This window comes from Meleagris gallopavo, chromosome 25 (genome assembly GCF_000146605.3).
Source record: "Meleagris gallopavo isolate NT-WF06-2002-E0010 breed Aviagen turkey brand Nicholas breeding stock chromosome 25, Turkey_5.1, whole genome shotgun sequence".
Lineage (NCBI taxonomy): Eukaryota > Metazoa > Chordata > Aves > Galliformes > Phasianidae > Meleagris > Meleagris gallopavo.
In genome coordinates this window covers 4,614,502-4,628,478 of record NC_015035.2, presented here as the reverse complement: position 1 = coordinate 4,628,478, position 13,977 = coordinate 4,614,502, and the positions used below count along the sequence as shown (strand labels likewise).

Sequence of the window (13,977 nt, the reverse complement as noted above, 5' to 3'; positions counted from 1 at the left end):
CAGCCGTGAGGTGAGCGGCGGCTAGTGTGAGGTGAGCGGCGGCTCCGTGCCTCCCGTGGTGCCGGCCGGGCGGTGGGACCGGGCCGTTCCCCGTTTGAGGGCACTGAGATGCGGCTATGAAAGCTGTGAAGGATTTTTCCAGTGACGGAAATGTGATGTTTTGTTGTTTTCTTGCGTTCCTCAGAGCGTTGAAAGATGTCCGGCTTCCTGGAGAGCCTGAGGTGCTCGGAGTGCGTGGACTGGGGGGAGAAGCGGAACACCATCGCGTCCATCGCCGCCGGAGTGCTGGTGTGTGCGGCTGTTAGCACCGAGCCCCACGGCAGAGTGCTGGGCATGGAAAGGAAGGCTCCCCGTCACACGGCTGTGGGGCACAGGGACCACAGCCCACCCCATAGCCTTCCCCTGCGCTGGGCTGGCTGCTGAGAAACCTCCGGGTGTCAGCAAGGCGTTGGTGCTGCCATCCCTACAGGGGGGATTGTGGGGTGGATGAGTGGAGGTGGGCTGAGAACTTACAGAGAACTTACAGAGGGATCTGGACAGGCTGGATGGCTGGGCTGAAGCCAACGGGATGAGTTTCAACGTGTTTAAATGCCGGGTCCTGCCTTTGGCCACAACAACCCCAGGCAACGCTACAGGCTTGGGGCAGAGCAGGTGAAGACTGCATAGAGGAAATGGAGCTGGGCTTGCTGATTGATGCTCGGCTGGACGTGAGCCAGCAGTGTGCCTGAGAAGGCCAATGGCATCCTGGCCTGCATTAGAAATAGTGTGGTCAGCAGGAGCAGGGAATTGATTTTCCCCCTGTACTCTGGTGAGGCTGCACCTCAAGTATTCTGTCCAGTTTTGGGCCCTCACTGCAAGAAAGCCAGTATTCAAAGAAGGGCAGCAAAGCTGGTGAGGGATCTGGAGCTCAGGCCTTATGAGGAGCGGCTGAAGGATCTAGAAGTGTTCAAGGCCAGGTTGGATAGGGCCCTGGGCAGCCTGGGCTGCTATGAAATGTGGAGGTTGGTGGTCCTGCATGTGGCAGGGGGTTGGAGATTCATCATCCTTGGGGTCCCTTCCAACCTAGGCTGTTCTGTGATTCTGTGAAGGAGCTGGGATTGTTCAGTCTGGAGAAGAGGAGGCTCAGGGGAGACCTTATTGCTCTCTATAACTACCTGAAGGGAGGTTGTAGTGAGCTGGGGGTCGGCCTCTTCTCATATAACAGTGATAGGATGAGAGGGAATGGCTTCAAGCTGTGCCAGGGGAGATTCAGGCTGGATGTTAGGAAATATTACTTATCTGAAAGAGTGGTCAGGCACTGGAATGGGCTGCACAGGGAGGTGGTGGAGTCACCACCCCTGGAGGTGTTCAAGGAACATTTGGCAGAGCTCAGACCTCGCTGTTCCCTGGGGTCAGTGCTCGGTCTGGTCCTGATCAACATCTTCATCAGTGACCTTAATGAAGAGATAGTGCTGATGGTAAGAGGCTGGGAGGAATGGCTGACACACCTGAAGGCTGTGCTGCCATTCAGAGAGTCTTGGACAGACTGGAGAGCTGGGCAGAGAAGAACTAGATGGGTTTTAACAAGAATATTGCACCTGGAGAGGTGTCCACGTGTGGAGCCCCCAGTACAAGAAAGACAGCTGTTGGAGAGGAGGTCACAAAGATAATCAAAGGGCTGGAGCACCTCCTCTATGAAGACAGGCTGAGGGAGCTGGGCTTGTTCAGCATGGAGAAAAGAAGCTGCGGGGTGACCTCATTGCAGCATTTCTATACCTAAAGGGAGCCTACAGGCAGGAGGGGAGTCAGCTCTTGGAAAGGGGAGATAATTGCAGGACAAGGGGAAATGGTTTGAAGTTGAGGGAGGGGAGATTGAGGTTGGATGTCAGAGGGAAGTTCTTTACAGAGAGAGTGGTGAGGTGCTGGAACAGCTGCCCAGAGAGGCTGTGGATGCCCCGTCCATCCTTGGAGGTGTTCAAGGCCAGGTTGGATGGGGCCCTGGGCAGCCTGAGCTGGTGTTAAATGGGGAGGTTGGTGGCCCTGCCTGTGGCAAAGGGGATGGACTCGACGACCTCTAGAGGTCCCTTCCAGTCCCTACAATTCTGTGATCTCTTACAGCAGCTAAATCGTGGGGTTTGTGTTTAGCTTGTACCTAACTAAGCTGATAGCAGAGGCAGTCATGCTGTAATTTATTATTTTTTTGGTCAAAACTTTTCTATCTGTGTTTTAAACTGCTACTTTTGCTTTTAACAGTTTTTTACAGGTTGGTGGATAATCATAGATGCAGCTGTGAAGTACCCTACCATGGAAGACTTCAACCATTCATATCACGCCTGTGGGGTTATAGCCACCATTGCATTCCTAATGTAAGTGCAACGTCTTGATCAGAGCTGTGTACACCTAGAAATTTGGTGAAATTCAGAATTTTTTTTAAAATGTAGTCTTTAAATCGGGAGATAACTGAAAATAACAAGTCAGGGTCTGAGCGTTGCTAATATTATGGAATGGTTTGGGTTGATGGGGTTTTAACAATCACCTTGGTCCAAACCCCCCACCATAAACTGGGACACTTCTGACCAGGCTGCCTAAGACCCCCTGCAGTTTGGCCTTGGGCACTGCCTCTGTGCACCCCCAGCTCTGGGCAGCAGTGCCACGGCCTCGTTGCCCTCTGAGTGAGAACATTTCTTCCTAACATCTCATCCAAATCTCTTCTTTTAGCTTAAAAGCATTCCCTTTTGTCCTATTCCTGCACTCACTGAAAAAGGGTTCCTTCCCTTCTTACGGTGGGGGCCCCAGAGCTGAATGCAGCACTGCATGTGGTCTCATGAGAGCAGAGCAGAGGGGGAGAACTGCCTCCCTCGAGCTGCTGGTCATGCTTCATTCGATGCAGCCTAGGATCATGTGCCTTACATTTGTCTGTGGTAAGGAGCCATTAGAAATGGAGTAGCATACAGATCAAAGCATTAAAAGTGGAGCAACGCGTTTAAGTTTTAGCATTGTTCCGCATTCTGAAAAAATAAAATACATCTAAGAAATGCATTACTGTCTAAATGAGTTTCTGAGAAGTTTCTCCTCCTGTTTTATAAACATTTTCCTTCTTGCTTTATTTATCTTTACCCTCTGTCATCCTGTTTGTCACATTCAGGATCAACGCAGTGTCTAATGGACAAGTGCGGGGTGACAGTTACAGCGAAGGCTGCCTGGGACAGACAGGTGAGTGGTGTGCACACAGAAATACATGCAGTCAGTCATCCTTGGAAGAGCTGTAATAGCTGTACCAGGGTGTGCACTGGTTTATGGGCATAGCTGGAGTGGGTCGCATAAGGTGCTCTGAAACTGAAGCATCTTGAAAGTTACTGGTGTCTGTACCCAGGGATGGGCACAGAACATCCATGTGTCTTTTTTAAGGTGCTCGGATCTGGCTCTTTATTGGCTTTATGATGGCTTTTGGCTCTTTGATTGCTTCCATGTGGATTCTGTTTGGAGGATACGTCGTTAAAGGTAAAATACAACATGAAGCATGGCCTGACCCTTTCTAGTTCTTCCCTATCCATTTTTTTTCTTTTTTCTAATGTCTGGAGAATTTTAAGATCCCATTTCTGTTATTTAAGCTCATGTCAGTCTGTTTTGTAGGGCACAAACCTTCCAGCTAGCCTTAGTAGAAACAGAAGGCTGAGTCAAATGGGGAACTGCACTGAAGTAATTGAACTGCTTACGTTATATAGGAATAATTCTCAGCAAACACCTATTTCCAGAATTAAAGTGACCCATTTTGTTGTTCCCCAAGCCTGTACATTAAGCCAGCAAACTGCTTGTAGAAGTTCACACCTTACTTTATACCATGGTAATTTTATGAAGACAAGTCTTGAGAAAGTCATAGAAACTGCAGCAGGTTCCTCTTGGCAGGGACACATCAGCAGACATAAAGCTGTTGCTCAGCCCTGGATATGAATTTCATGCTCATTTAGGGCACAGTGGTTGGGTTTTAATTTATGTTCTCTTTAGTCTTGGCATTGCTCAGGTCACGGGGGATTTTCAGGGACACCTGGGCACACTGATTTCATGCCAGTGCTCCATTCTGTGGCTTATCATCACAGAGAATGCGCACATGTTTCTGTATCACTTTACACAAGTGCACTCCAAAAGTGGGTGTGCAATCCCACACGACAGTGACAGTCTTCACGAGTGTTAGATCTGAATGCACATCCTTGATTATTGTTTCAGTTATTTGAAAAGCTGAATGAGTGAGGGGGAGGCACAAAAGCCATTGAAATTACTTTGCAGTGGGGGTAACAGATGGGAGGGAACCATCTTGTCAGAGAATGAAACATGCAAAAGGTGCACAGTGCTCTCTTAATTCTATGAGATAACAACCCATCTTAGGGCAGATTTGTTCTGTGGTAGCAGCTGGACTCTGTTGTGAGATGGGGTCTCTGAAGAGAAAAGGACTTCTGAAAAATTAATGGAGTGTTTTGTTTTGTTTGCCTTTAGAGAAAACAGTCGTGTACCCAGGAATTGCTGTTTTTTTCCAGAATGCATTCATCTTTTTCGGGTAAGCTTCTCATCCTTTGTTCATTTCTTACCTAATTGGTTTTTAATGATCAAAACCAAAGCTTGCTGCAGTCTGGGTTTTATTTCAGCTCTATTTTTTTGCAGCTAGATGTGGGTGAATAAAGTGCTGCTGAGGGCACTCAGTGATCTGCCTGTGTAGCTTTTGTTGCAGGAACAGGACGTGGGTTCACAAATACTACAACTTGCTCCCAAAAATAACGCATTGAAAATATTATTTGGTATTTAATCTGCCCCCTTATGTGCTCATATGGCTTTCTTGTTTCAAACAGAGGACTGGTCTTCAAATTTGGCCGCACAGAGGATCTGTGGCAGTGAGCACACACTGATGGAAGCGCATTGGCCATGTCATTTTTTAACTGTATTCTGGAAATTTTGTAAAACCATTTTGTATACAGTGCCCTTCAATTGTGTCTAAAGGTAAAACATGGAGAAGTGAAATCATAGCACTAAAAATCCTGGTTGTATTATTATTATTTTTTTTTTAAAGGAAAAAATACCCTAAAAACAGTTATATTGATTTAAATGTTGTAATGTTTCTGACATGTAAAACTGCTACAAGTAGCAGTGGAAGTCACTTTTGTATGATGTTTGCTATAAGTAAATAGAATAGTGGAAGATTAATGCATTTAACCATGTAACACTTTCTATGATATTTACAACCCAAGTCCTACTTGCTTTAAAACAAATTTTTAACATATATTTATTAAGTATTTCCTATATCTGGACAATATAAACAGTTCTTCACTTTCAAATCTGACTGGTTTGTGTTTTTTCCTGCATAAAGCTGTGCTGCTTTGGACTTTGTTTTTCCCTGAGTGGTTAATACAATGATGGTGAGGGTAGTGAACAACTCACTGTTGCTGCAGACACTGTGGAGGCACAGGTTGAAGTTATGTACTGGTTCTGCTGTAAGGAGCTCATCCACAAAGCTTGCTGTAAACTTAATTCCTAACCCCAATAAAAAGAGGGAAGAACGCTCCTCAGCTGGAGTTAAACCAGGGACAGGCCTTGCAAGAGAGATTTCTGATCCATATTCATTTGAACTCTGAGATACAAGAGGAGCTGTTTTGCCCCATCCTATGCACGCATCTGGGTTACTTGCTCAAGAAATCAGGGAGCAAAGAGATGTGAGAGAAACAGAGGAATGAACCACTATTCCTTACACCACTCCTGCTGGAGGACAGCAGAAGCACGTAAGAAGTTACGTTCATTGGGTTGCTGGAATGTAGGGGACTGAAGGTCACAAGTTCAGCCTGGATTACAGTACTGCCAGGGCAGTAATGTGCTAAATGTGTGATAAGGAGGCATATAAATGTGTAGGTATCTGTGCTGAATGGCACTGTCAGCTGGTAAAAGCTGCATTGCAGCTGATAAATAAGTAGATCGCTGGCTATTTTGTGAAATAAACAGTGACGCTTCCTCTACAAGTTACTTGGAACTCTGTCTCAGCTTCCTTTAATTGCAGTACTGCTTTGTTTATTCCCTAATGAACAAATTAGATGTCAGCAAACATTGCAGCGACCATCAAATACTCCACCTCTTGTTTTCAGTGTTACAGTTTGCCTCATTCCTTCATTTTTAAGCAAGTGTGATGAGTAAAAAAAAACAGCCAAGGTTTCACTTCTTTAATTATTAATAATTAAGCAGTTAAAGAAAAAAATGTCAACTATTTTGAAATGAAGAAAAAGCTTAGGACCACCATCCATTTAAAAACACGTTTGCACAGCCTCAGACTGAGCAGGCTGTGCCTCATGCACCAAACCCCTGCATGCAGGAGTTACTCTACAAGCACGTATCTGCTTTAATTCATTCAAATCAAAGGTAAGGCCTTTAGCTGGCAGTGTTTAAGGAACCATTTCCAGATCTTTTTCCAGGCTGACCACCCCCCAGTACAAACCCAGGAGGTTCTGCTTGTCATTTTTTGCCATCAGATCTTCCAAATCTTGGTTGAGCCAAGAACAGATTTTTCTGATAACGCGATTTCAGTCTGGCACAGTGTGGAGTTCTGGCTGTGATCTGGCTCAGTCATCAAATCTTTGCTTAACAAGGCCTTCACCAGAACCTAATTGAACTTATAAACAAGAACTTCAGTCTCCACTAGATCAGAGTAAGTGCATACTGCACAGATTTGGACTTTTAAACCCTAATACAGCTTTAAATAGCTTCCAAGCATTTTAATGGATAAGCCACGACAGCAGCTTTCTGTACACATACTACAAAAATATTTAAGGTAAAATCATCAAAACGGAAAAGAAAACGGGTTATACATTCTCCATCTGTAAATATATGTGCTAATTGTTCAGAAATAATGAACATTTTGTTGCAAATTTTTCACATGTCCATTGGGAAGGCTTTTTTAAGCGTGCTAATAATTAAGTGGTGTTTCATCATAGTTACTCATTTTCTTTAATGACAAATATACAGATCTTGGTCAAGTCTTTCATTTAGGTTCATCCATTCAAAATCCAACAGCCAGATGAGGAAACTGTGAAGACAGACATTCTTGTATCAGAACATTTTATCAATCAACATCAAATCAACACATGGTGATGCAGAACCGTATTCCAAATTCCATGGTTCTGTAGAGGATCACATTCAGCACCTAAACGTGCACAAGCTCTGTGTTTATGCACTCAATGCCCAGTGAAGGCCAGGAGTTTTCATAAAAAGAACCTTCCATCCATAGAACTGCTTGTAAAAACCCTATTCTTTGACACCCCAAGGGACTGTCTATGAAACATAGGTTGTCTGAGCACGGATATTATCTGTTACAACAAAGATCATAGACTTAGCCACGTGCCCACCAACAGGAATGCTATCTGAAGAATACATACTTTTATAATACTCAGGCTTCAGACAGCTGAACAAACGGGGCATTCAAATGTACCCTGGAATGGATGCTCTGTGTACTGCCACGTGGTGAATCTCACATTGAAAAGAAACTTACCTCCCAATACATCTGGTCTTCAAAATACTTGGAGACAGGGATGGGCTTCAATAGTTTGAGGTTTAGGATTAAACCTGGTTGTAAAAACACACATATTGGATATACATCTACGCATGTGTCATGGAAAGGGGAAGGCTGTGTAACTGAAGGCTTCTTGATAACACACATCCAAATGTGACATCGACTAAAACACAACGTCAGAACAAAACACTTCAGCAGAGCCCTGTGACTCGAGTTGACCTTAGGAACAGAGAAGCTTATAGGTAAAAACTCATTAAACAGCCTCCCAGATTCTAAGGATACATGAAAAGTCTTTAACTTCTCACGTGAAAGCTGCGTGTTTGAAGCAGACAGGCTTAGCAGCACTGTTAGTTTGGGTTTTCAGTACATGTAACCACTGAATGATTGTTTTAGTTGATCATTTTTTAAAAAAAACCCATCAGCTCTTAACTACACTTGAGCTAATGCAAAGTTGCAGATCAATTAAAGCATTTTAAAAGATCGTTTTAGAGCATTTTTAGAGCAGCTTTCACCTCAAACCAGAATTAGCAGCTTTAAAACGACTGCAGCTGCCATAAAACCAACAGTATGTCATGTGAGGAACACATGAGCCTTGATGATCCCAAAGCCCCAGCAACCAAAGGAGCAGGGTCTGCCTCATGCAAGCTGCTGACATGAGTGGAAGTCTGCAGATTTACAGCAACTGGCCTAAGAAGTGAGAAGCTCTGGGTAGCATTTTTCTGTGGCCAAGACAACACCAAAACATAAATGTGTTTTCTTCCTCACACATCTCATGTCTGTAATCTGAAGGCAGCTGTTAAACATCTGCAGAATACATTTCACCAATGAAAAAAAGTTGCTGGTAGGTTACGTTGAATACATCTCTTCTTCAAAGCCTATCCAGAAGACTTCATGGTGTTCATGTTTCCAGCTGTTTCTTCTACATAACTCCTTATCCACAGAAGCACACATTAGCACCCCAGTTACACTGGTGTCTTTTTGCAAAGGACGCTGACACAACAACAGCTGCAATAGGAAGACACAGCCCTTGCCCCAAAGGAAAATGTGGAAGATGTTACTGAAACGTGGTTTTCGTGCTTACCTGTAATAAGACCTGTTATCAAGGCAACACTGATGGTGAAACAGATGGCACCGATGTTCAGTATGACCTCGCAGTCAAAGCTGAAAAGCAAAACAAGTGTTTCACCTTTGACAGTTGGTGACTCCAACGTTCAGCCTGTGGGTGTGTCTGCCCCAAGTGGTCCCTGTGCACGGATCTTCTGTCAAAACCTCACATCACTGTCACCATTTTCAACTCTATACAGCTGCAGGTGGATGTTTTAAGAGAGCTGAGCAGAAGCCTACAACCAAGTTACGTTGCGCTGTGATTCATTCCTGTGTAAGCTGAGAAAACCAGAGAACTTCTTGTATGATACAACATGGGCTTGGTTTGTGAAAAGGAGATGGTATTGCCAGGTCATGAAATCCTATGGAGAACTGTCCTTCAGTGAGCCCTCTGTGTGGTGTTTCCCCAAGCATATTTCCAGTTGGGTGTCCAGACTGGTGTCAGCCCTTGCCTGTATGTTAAAGACTCTTTTGGATAAAATTCATCTTTTTTTTTCCTCCCTTGTTGTAATAGTATACAAAGCTTTCCCAAAACACCTGGGAAGGATGCACTTTCCCAGCCTTCATCTCCTACGTACACTGCTCTTAAGATAAAGGACCAAATTTAGGACTAAAACCTAACATAATATGATTTATTTGTGAAGACTTCCAAGCCTTCTGTATTTATGAGAATTCCACTCAGGGCACCCTCCAGTAATGATTAGATAAACTTATTACACTTAAGGACAAACATTTATGTACCTTAGTGATTTAGTCTCGATTACACACAAAAGAACTTGGGCAAGAGCTCCAAACACAGCAGGCAAACCAAATGTGAAATGAACTCCAGATGCATCATGAATCTTGAGAGTAGGGTGCAAGCAGCTCTGGGAAGAGGAAAAAAATTAAGTGATACTCAAGAACACGAGTTGATAACTGGACACTGTCTATCTTAGAGTTAGGAAATGAACTTTGGTCTCTTAACTTGCAATCCCACACCTTGGTCAAGACTTCAGGTTTAATCTTCTCAAAAAAGAGGTTTACCTTGAGGTATGTCACGTAGGAAAATAAGTTTACAGAAGTTATACAAAAAGGAATTTCAGGCTTTGAGTGCTACCTGTAAACAGAGAGATCCAAGTATGCTCATCACACTAGCAAGGAGACCCAAAATCATTGCAATCCAGGGATACTCGATACTCTCTGCTGCATAACCAACAGTAACCCCACCAGCTAGTGCTGCACTGTGGATATGAGTCTGTAAAACAAAGTAACAAAAACAGAGAGAATTCAGTCACTGCTTGTTCTGTAACAGTACATGAGGGTGATTTTGGACTTCTGTATACTCTAAGTTACCATCAGAGAATACCATTTCTAACTTACAGTTTCTTCAGTCTTCTGCTTGGCAGCCTAATGATGACTGCCAAGCTGAAAACTCAGATTTGCTTTTATTTAATAGCTATTATACCCTTCAACATATTACTGAGAGTAACAGAAGAATAGTTTTTCCATACCATGATTTTCCCTCATGTCTTACCATCCTGAATTTTCCATCCTTTGTGATCAGACCAGATAATGCAAAGGCAGTTACAGCACTCACTGCAAGTGCTAAGCAGGTGTTAAAGATCACTTTGTGTTTTTCCACAATCAGTGCAGAATTGAAGCTTGGCCAGAACACCCAAAGAAAGAGAGTGCCTTGGAGACAAAGACAAGCAATTATTATTACCTACCCTAAAACACAGTGTATCTACCATAGGCTGTCTCTGGATGATTCCAACCCATATTTCTGCATTCATTTCAACTTCCTCATTGTGACCAAAGAGTAGTTCCTGTCCTTTGCAGTGCAGACAGCCCCAAGAGCTGCCTGCTATACCAACATCTTCCCCAGAAACGCGGTGTTGCACACAGCACTGCAATGTCATACGTACAGCCAGACCATGTGCCTGCTTCTATCCTGTTCCCCACCTTTCAGCAGGTTTTTATCTTACCACTCACAGGACTAGGCAGGGACTGCATTTTCATATCACTGTACAGCACCTTGATGTTAGCAAACAGCATTTCAGCCCCACATAGGAACTCTAAGCACTACTGAAATACAAGTCATAACCTCAGCGCATGGCTCCCTGACCAAAAGGTCCATACAAGCCCCAAAGAGACAACTTAATTGAGAGAGGGCAGCAGTTCACCTGCAGTCATGCTTTCCTCTTGCTCTCACTGCAATCTCTTTTCCCAGCTGAAACATTAAACCAAATGCCTCACCCAACATTGACAGTAAGTCCGATTTCGGAGTACTCGCATTCTTCTCAGCCCTTGGTGATGGCTCAGAGAAACGTGAGGAGACAGCCAGACCAAAGTATGCCCCAAACAGGTGAACGTGCATCATGCTTACATGATTTGAGACCTGCATCAGTAGATGAATTAAATTTGTAACCAATCATATGCCACAGGAACCCTTCAGTGCAGATTCTGAGATAGTTAACTCATGCAACCTCCCTATGAAGAATTTGTCAAAACAGTCACTTGGTTTATAATTTAAGCATGGGTTTTTAATGCCACATTAATTTATCTGAGCTCATAAACACACAGTTCGTCTACAAAGAGCTTGGAGTACATTTACACTGTGTGTTAAATGCAGCTCTGCCTCTGCTGTCCACGGTGAGCTCGTGTATCAGTCAGTGGAAATAGCAGTGTTTCCAAAGGCTGTGAAACTTTCACCCCAGTTACTGGGAAATCATACTACTGTACCTCCAGGATATACGTGTTGATCCATCTGCTCATACAGAAAACTATTATCTCTACAATTGTCATCACAATTGATTGCATGGGATTAGTCTTCCCAAGAACAGCTCCAATGGAGATGATCACAGCAACCATGCTCATAGCAGCTTCTATTAGGCTGTAATGAAAGGAAGGAAAGAAAAGAAGAAAAAAACCCAACAATTCCATGTTGGGACCATATTCAGGTAATGAAGAAAGAACAACAGACAGCAAAATGCACTTAACCCTCCAAAAAGTCTGCAGATGACCATGTTAATTCACAAAACGATCATTGCAGCAAGGCATTACCCCAGAATAAAAGGCATCAGCAGCTCCAGGTGATTCCAATTCTAACAAGAACTCATTACCTTTCCAGACTACCTTTCAATTTTCCTTCTTTCAGGAAAACTGATACGTTTTGCATCAGAAGGGAGCACTGGACACCAAGCACGATGATCAGGAGGTTGAATCCCACGCTGCTAAAACTGTATCGTTTCAAAAACATCAGGAAAAAGCCAAATCCAAAAATCAGCATGTGGCTGACATCCTGCCAAGCTGCGTGACAGAAAAGAGCAGAAGAGCAGTGAAGTGATTCAAGCAGACTGGTTTTAAAAAATGACAATTAACTAAGAAATCTTTCCATTAAAAATTGGGCACCATTATTAACTAGTTTTAAAGAAACCCAGAGCTTGCTTTCTCATCCATAAGGAAACAAAGATGATGCCATACTCAAATTTAGTTTTACAATTGTTTCATATGCTGAGACCTCACAGTTCTGCACTCAGAGCACTGCCTGTCCTCACAAGTTTGAATATATACACGTAGAGACAGCAGAAAACAGATGAGCAATGCAATTTCTATCACGTATGATTTTGTTGACTGCCTTTGCTTTCATATAAACAATGATGAAGAATACAAGCAGGGCAGCAGAAGGGCAGCACAAACGTTCTCACTAACAAAACACAAAACCATCCATCCCAACTCCACTGCAATGCAAAATAAAAGCGTGCATTCAATCCTTCCTTTCACAGCAAGGTGAGCAGTCTTACCTAAGTAGGTGATTGTACGATCTGAGTAGGAGAGTATATGCCTGTCTGAGAATAAAAAATAAGAGCAGACGATGAAGACAGCTTCCAGAGAAAGGATCAGCCACAGCACGCTGCATCGGAAGCTGAGGTAAGTTGAAGGCATTGTGCACCAGATGATACTTAGGCACAAACACCTTAATACTTTCTTCTATAAACAAAGTTTGTGTCGCCTCAAACCAACAGTTAAGGATGAGGGAGGGGGAATAAAAGAGAGATAAAAAACCCGAGAGGCATTGGCAACGAACATTCCTTATCTGGTGCACGTCAGGAGCCCACACTTAGCTGACATGGACTAAACTCAAAAGTACCCACAAACAGAACCATACCAAATGGTCCGTAGTGTAATTCTGCAGGATACCATCCCCACGGTGCTCCAGCTGCTGTGGCTCCTCACGTATCAGCTGAACAGCAAGAAAAGCATGCAGACTTGCAGACTCACAGCAGTGGGATGCTGAAGCTCACGGAATATCATTATTTCTTTACATTGCTTGTAGTCCAGACTACTCCAGAACCGAGCCCCTCCACCACTACCTCAGGAAATGCCCTGCTGAGATTCCGGTTGTGGTTTTCAGCTTTGTTAGGCTACAACACAACACCCACATCCCCATGGGTAACCTCAGGCCTGGAAACTGCAAGCAGACACACTGCAGGCTTTGAACTGAGAACCAACCTGATTGCTTCAGACCTGACCTGCATTCAGAAACGCATCAACTTCTATTGCCACAGCGTGGCTATAAGGCACCCAATGCTTTGTGGGTTCTCAGCCTCGAGGTTGGCACATGCTTTTTCTTTAACTAAGCAGCCACCAAAGTGAACATTTGGGGCACACAAAGGGCTACATGGCAGAAGCTGTTATGTCCCGTGGAAGATCTGATTCCAGCTCCTTTTTGGGGGGATTTGGTGGCCACGTTGGGAAACTCGGATGTTGCTCAACATCAGCTGAGCTGCTTTGGAACACCTATAAGGTGCAAACAGAGCTGGTGGACGCAGTGACTGCATGTGCTCCATCTCCCATCTGCAGTACAACCACCTGGGAACTACACTGAGCATTCAGAACTCCAGCCTCCATTCTGCATGAGTGAAATAAACAAAATCACCCTTTTTTTTTTTGGACATTTGTGACCAAGTCTCCTGCCAGCACAAACACTGATAGAACACACGCCGAAGGCTGTAGCATCACCGCGCCTTTTTGCACAGGACACCTCCTGGGATCCTCCTGCAAATGCTGATTCTGGGCTTTTTGCCTCAAAGTCCCCCATGAACTGAACAGGCTTTAACACCACAGCAGGGCTGCGCTCCTCAGCCCGAGCCCATCCATCCCAGTCAGAACGCATAGGGCCCGCACACAGCCCCGGCAGAGGGGAAGAAGCCAGGCGCGGTTCGAAGCCCCACTCGCACTCCAGGTCGCCACGCAGCCCCGCGCAGCTGCAGCACGAACTGAGGGCGGGGCCGCCCGTGACAAGGCAGGCCTAACCGGAAGGGGCGGAGACAACGGAAGTTCCGCTCCACCTCCGCTTTCCATTGGCTGAGCGC

General features: G+C 44.5%; 2 protein-coding genes across 3 annotated transcripts; one reads left to right on the top strand and one right to left on the bottom strand.

The window, feature by feature from the left end:
• On the top strand, positions 1-5,303 carry TMEM50A (transmembrane protein 50A). Its single transcript, XM_010723410.2, has 7 exons — positions 1-31; positions 185-288; positions 2,233-2,345; positions 3,125-3,192; positions 3,388-3,480; positions 4,471-4,531; positions 4,821-5,303. Exons 2-7 carry the CDS (start codon positions 196-198, stop codon positions 4,864-4,866), a joined length of 474 nt encoding a protein of 157 aa, XP_010721712.1. The 5' UTR covers positions 1-31; positions 185-195; the 3' UTR covers positions 4,867-5,303.
• Positions 5,304-6,943: 1,640 nt separating this feature from the next.
• On the bottom strand, positions 6,944-13,544 carry RHCE (Rh blood group CcEe antigens). 2 transcript variants are annotated; one of them, XM_019622846.2, is made up of 11 exons: positions 12,771-13,544; positions 12,406-12,450; positions 11,725-11,911; positions 11,345-11,495; positions 10,859-11,000; positions 10,137-10,294; positions 9,720-9,857; positions 9,365-9,489; positions 8,601-8,680; positions 7,499-7,572; positions 6,944-7,036 (listed from the first exon to the last, which is right to left on the bottom strand). In XM_019622846.2, exons 3-11 carry the CDS (start codon positions 11,889-11,891, stop codon positions 7,010-7,012), a joined length of 1,062 nt encoding a protein of 353 aa, XP_019478391.1. In that variant the 5' UTR covers positions 11,892-11,911; positions 12,406-12,450; positions 12,771-13,544; the 3' UTR covers positions 6,944-7,009. The 2 variants fall into 2 exon arrangements, with proteins under 2 accessions (XP_019478391.1, XP_010721713.1); XM_010723411.3 differs by lacking the exon at positions 12,771-13,544 and having other exon boundaries at positions 12,406-12,743.
• Between the last annotated feature and the right edge of the window lie 433 nt (positions 13,545-13,977).

Coding starts and splice junctions, on each gene's coding strand:
- RHCE (XM_010723411.3), bottom strand. CDS start 12,547: ATGCCTTCAACTTACCTCAGCTTCCGATGCAGCGTGCTGTGGCTGATC. Junction 8,681..9,364: donor ATCGAGACTAAATCACTAAG/GTACATAAATGT, acceptor TTTGCTTTTCAG/CTTTGACTGCGAGGTCATAC. Junction 7,573..8,600: donor GATAACAGGTCTTATTACAG/GTAAGCACGAAA, acceptor TTTTACAACCAG/GTTTAATCCTAAACCTCAAA.
- TMEM50A (XM_010723410.2), top strand. CDS start 196: ATGTCCGGCTTCCTGGAGAGCCTGAGGTGCTCGGAGTGCGTGGACTGG. Junction 289..2,232: donor CCATCGCCGCCGGAGTGCTG/GTGTGTGCGGCT, acceptor TGCTTTTAACAG/TTTTTTACAGGTTGGTGGAT. Junction 2,346..3,124: donor GCCACCATTGCATTCCTAAT/GTAAGTGCAACG, acceptor TGTCACATTCAG/GATCAACGCAGTGTCTAATG.